Below are 4,010 nucleotides of genomic sequence, written 5' to 3' on the forward strand. Positions count from 1 at the left end.
GTGACCTTTGTTTTTTGGAGCCCAACGTGGCAACTGTATAGCTCAGTACTAAATTTATGTTCTTGCTATTTATAATCTTATGATCCATACTGCTCAAATACTGCTAATTCATTCAAAAAGAGTTTCATAAGTACTTACTACAAAGAAAGCAACATCTGTGGAAGCTTCTCCCATCACACTGGACTTCTTCCGCATGGTATACTATTCTACCACAGGCTCCACATTTGTTTCCACCTCCCCAGTTTGGCATTTTGAGTCTGCAGAATAAATGCTAACAATTAACAAAAGGATGAAAAATGTGCTCCCACCAAGGCCTTTTTTGCCCAAACCCCCAAGCGCCGTAATCCATGCTGCAAACCGGCTTAAAGAAGTGCTGACCCATACCTCCAACCCTTATTCAGTCTCAGTAATAGAGAAAGTGGGTTCCATCTACAAAAGAAGTTGGGGGGAGGAGAGGAAGGGATGACCAAAGCCTCCTTTGGTGCCAGTTAATTACTGGCTGCTGAAGACCCACTTTATAGATGTACAAAAATGAGTCCATGGGAGACAGAGGTTTTAGCCACATTTGCCTGCACTTGTAGCTTGTTGGAAGAAGAGTGGTAAACTTGTCTACTATTCATTTGGAAGACTGATAAACCTTTTATTCAATAATGAGTGTAAACATTAGGATGAAGAAATGGTGTTGGATGAAACTTCCAGCTATCCTCCACTCAATTGTTCTTTTGGCACAGAGGCTCACCAGTGTTACAGGCACATGGTAGACATGTTTACTGTTCTTTCTACTGCTTAAGTGAAGGATAATAGAATAGTCTGAAAGTGGTTCAGTTTAATTATGATTTTCTTTTCCTGTAAAACTTATATATAGAAGCTGCTAAGCAATGATTGCTTAGATGTAAACATGATTGGAATATGGCTAGAATAATTAATCCCAAATAAAACATCTATACCCATTTGTTGCATTGCAGCACATGCATAATTTAATACTAGCATGCCAATAATGGAGGCTAAAGCATATAAGGAACGGCTGCTGGAATTGGGTATGTCTAGTTTAATGAAGACAAGGACGAGGAGGGACATGATAGCAGTGTTCCAATATCTCAGGGGCTGTCACAAAGAAGAGGGAGTCAAGCTATTCTCCAAAGCACCTGAAGGCAGGCCAAGAAGCAATGGATGGAAACTAATCAAGAAGAGTAGCAACCTAGAACTAAGGAGAAACTTCCTGACAGTTAGAACAATTAACCAGTGGAACAACCTGCCTCCAGAAGCGGTGAATGCTCCAACACTGGAAGTTTTTAAGAAGAGACTGGACAGCCATTTGTCCGAAATGGTATAGGGTTTCCTGCCTGAGCAGAGGGTTGGACTAGATGACCTCCAAGGTCCCTTCTAACTTATTATTATTACAACAACAACAACAACAATAATAATAATGTAAAGCAAGATAAAATGTAGTATTTCCATACCATACAATTTTACCTTGGATATACTTATTACAGGAAAGGCAAATATGATAAAATAAGTTTTAGTAAAATATCTAAAATTAGCTTCTATTATCCAATTGTTTCCATGCTATTTAACATCTCCAACATAGAAAATTTTCTATACTCTGATTTGGAGGCTGTAGAACAAGTTCTATGAATCAGATGAGATTACATAATTTTTGGGATCTATCCTAGGAAAGCAATAGCGCTAGATTTTCCATCCTTCCTTATTTTGCCTTCATGACAAAATTTGTTGTATTAAAGAATAAATTTATTCCAAAATAAAAAATATTTTGATGGAAGAAATTATAAAACAGAATATAAATTGCCTGTTTGAGGACTATTCAAGATTTCCTGAGAAGCTTCTAAATATTGCACTGATAAAATTTAAACAAAACTATTTTGAAATATAGAAGACAGCATCAGATTTACAAATCCATCCAACAATGGACAGCCATTTTCACCAAATATTCAAAATTTTTGTTCCAATTAATTTTCAAAAGATAAGAATTTCCATTATTGCAACCTTTGAGGACAGGATAGTCAACATCAGCAAGCCAACCACATAGACTGTCAATGAATGTGATTAAGCTACATTAAATGCATCAATTAGTTTTCTATTCAGAGGTTTACCACAAGGACTCATACTTTTACTAAGGGGCATTTAATTTAAAAAAAATCTCACAAAAGAGAAATAAGGGAACCTCCAGCAGATTAATAGGTAAAGCTGCATTTTAAAAAAGGACAGCTACCCTTTAATCACTTCCATTTTAAATTAATATTCAACCCAATGGATATCCATCATAAACCAAGAAATCTCAAACATTTCTTTACTAGCACACACAAATGCACTAAAGGAGACAGTGTTTTACTGAGCTTTTAACATATGTATTGAGCTCTAACACAGGGGTCCTCAACCCCCAATTCGTGGACCAGCACCAGTCCATGGATGCCAGAAACCAGTCCGCGCAAACAAGCAAAGCCCCATTTTGGGATGCAGGCAGTACATGAAACCAGGCCCCCTCCACTCCACAAAAAAACCTCTCTCCATGGTACCAGACCCTGGTGCCCAAAACGTTGGGGATCTCTGCTCTAACATGTCTCCCAGTGATATAATCCAAAGTCTATATTATGTGAGCAGTACACCTTTTAATAGCAGTTTGCTGGCAGACATAAACTAGATGAGCAACAGTTTATGAAAGTGGCTGCCTTTTAATAAAATGTGTGAATCTGAAAATGTGTTATTAAACTCTCAATTTTTAGTTAGAGGCTACAATTTCACATATAACCTGCTTTCTCATAAGCAATACACTTTATAGAGATTTCATAAATGGGATCAAGCTAAATTAGAATATAGAATAGCAGGGCTGGACTTGGGATCTTTTAGTCCAACCTTGCGATCAAGTAGGAGCCCTTATCATTCCGGCAAATGGTTATCCGATCTCTTGAAATTTTTTCATTCCATTAAGCTATATACTCACACCTTTTTCACAAAATACAACTAACTTCAGGCTAGGATGCAACAGATTGCTTCAAAAGTAGATTACCACTTCAACTAAAAATGACATAAATTTCCCAAAATAAGCTCAGAAGGGGAACACAGCACTTGATCTAAAAACCAACCCAAACAAAAGTTCAGCATCCTCTAGTCTAGAGCAAGTCAGGCCAGGGAGGACGCTGAGATCCTGCAAGCCTTTATGGAAGGAAAGCTTGCAGCTTTAAAAGTTAAACCAAGACATCTGGGTTGAATGGGCTCCTTATTAGTGCAATTAATGAAAGGTGGGAGGCGGAGAGGAGAATGCAGGAGTAGAAAACAAAGACAATTACCTACTTAAGGGCGGATATAGGATTTAGAAAGATAAATCCTAGACAAATCATGAAACGCCCACAGTCACCGATGTACAGATATTCTGCGCCCACCCGTACTTAGGAGGGAGCCAGTCTTCTAAACTGAAGTAGTAATTCATTGTAGCAGACGCTTAAAAAAAAAACCTCGTAAAACCTTCCATTTTGGAATAAGCACCTTTGGAAACGCCCCCGCTAGAGGTGGTCGCGTTTGACGGCCTTTCCAAAGGCGATTCCCTCATTGCCACCGGTCCGAGTCCGGTGAAGCCTCCCCGCAGAACCCCTCGGACTGGCCGGGCGGTAACTAACTTCAGGAGCCTCCAAGCAGGGCTGAGGTACAAAAGCGAAGATGGTCGAGGTGGGTGAGGAAAGCAAATCGCGAGAGAAGTCCCGGCAGTGTCCCTCCTCCTTCTCTATGTAGCACGCTACGCGTACCTCACTTCGCCCCTTACCTACCAACAGCGCTGCAGCGAGATCCCCACCTCAGCCGTGGCTCCCGAAGAAACAAACCTAGAGTCTTCTTGGTGGCTATTTATAGGCTTTCTCGAGGAGGTGGAGCCATCGGGCGGCTTCTCCAACCCAGTCCCCGCCTCGTTGATCAGCTGCAGTAAAATAAGCCCTTCACGCTCTCTTTCGCGGTCATAGTGGCTTTTCGTCATTTTTTGTTTAGCCGCCCGGGAGCTTTTG

The 4,010-nt window shown here is 40.3% G+C and overlaps 1 protein-coding gene across 1 annotated transcript in view; it reads right to left on the reverse strand.

The window, feature by feature from the left end:
• Nucleotides 1-3,810, reverse strand: part of CSRP2 (cysteine and glycine rich protein 2) — a 7,971-nt gene extending 4,161 nt beyond the window's left edge. Inside the window, exons 1-2 of the mRNA XM_015819686.1 lie at nt 3,780-3,810; nt 139-257 (exon numbers count right to left, since the gene is read on the reverse strand). Of these exons, the coding sequence (XP_015675172.1) occupies nt 139-250 (112 nt within the window). The 5' untranslated portion in view covers nt 251-257; nt 3,780-3,810. The remainder of the gene's footprint in view (nt 1-138; nt 258-3,779) is intronic.
• Between the last annotated feature and the right edge of the window lie 200 nt (nt 3,811-4,010).

This window comes from Protobothrops mucrosquamatus, unplaced genomic scaffold (assembly GCF_001527695.2).
Source record: "Protobothrops mucrosquamatus isolate PMUCROS unplaced genomic scaffold, P.Mucros_1.0 scaffold966, whole genome shotgun sequence".
NCBI lineage: Eukaryota > Metazoa > Chordata > Lepidosauria > Squamata > Viperidae > Protobothrops > Protobothrops mucrosquamatus.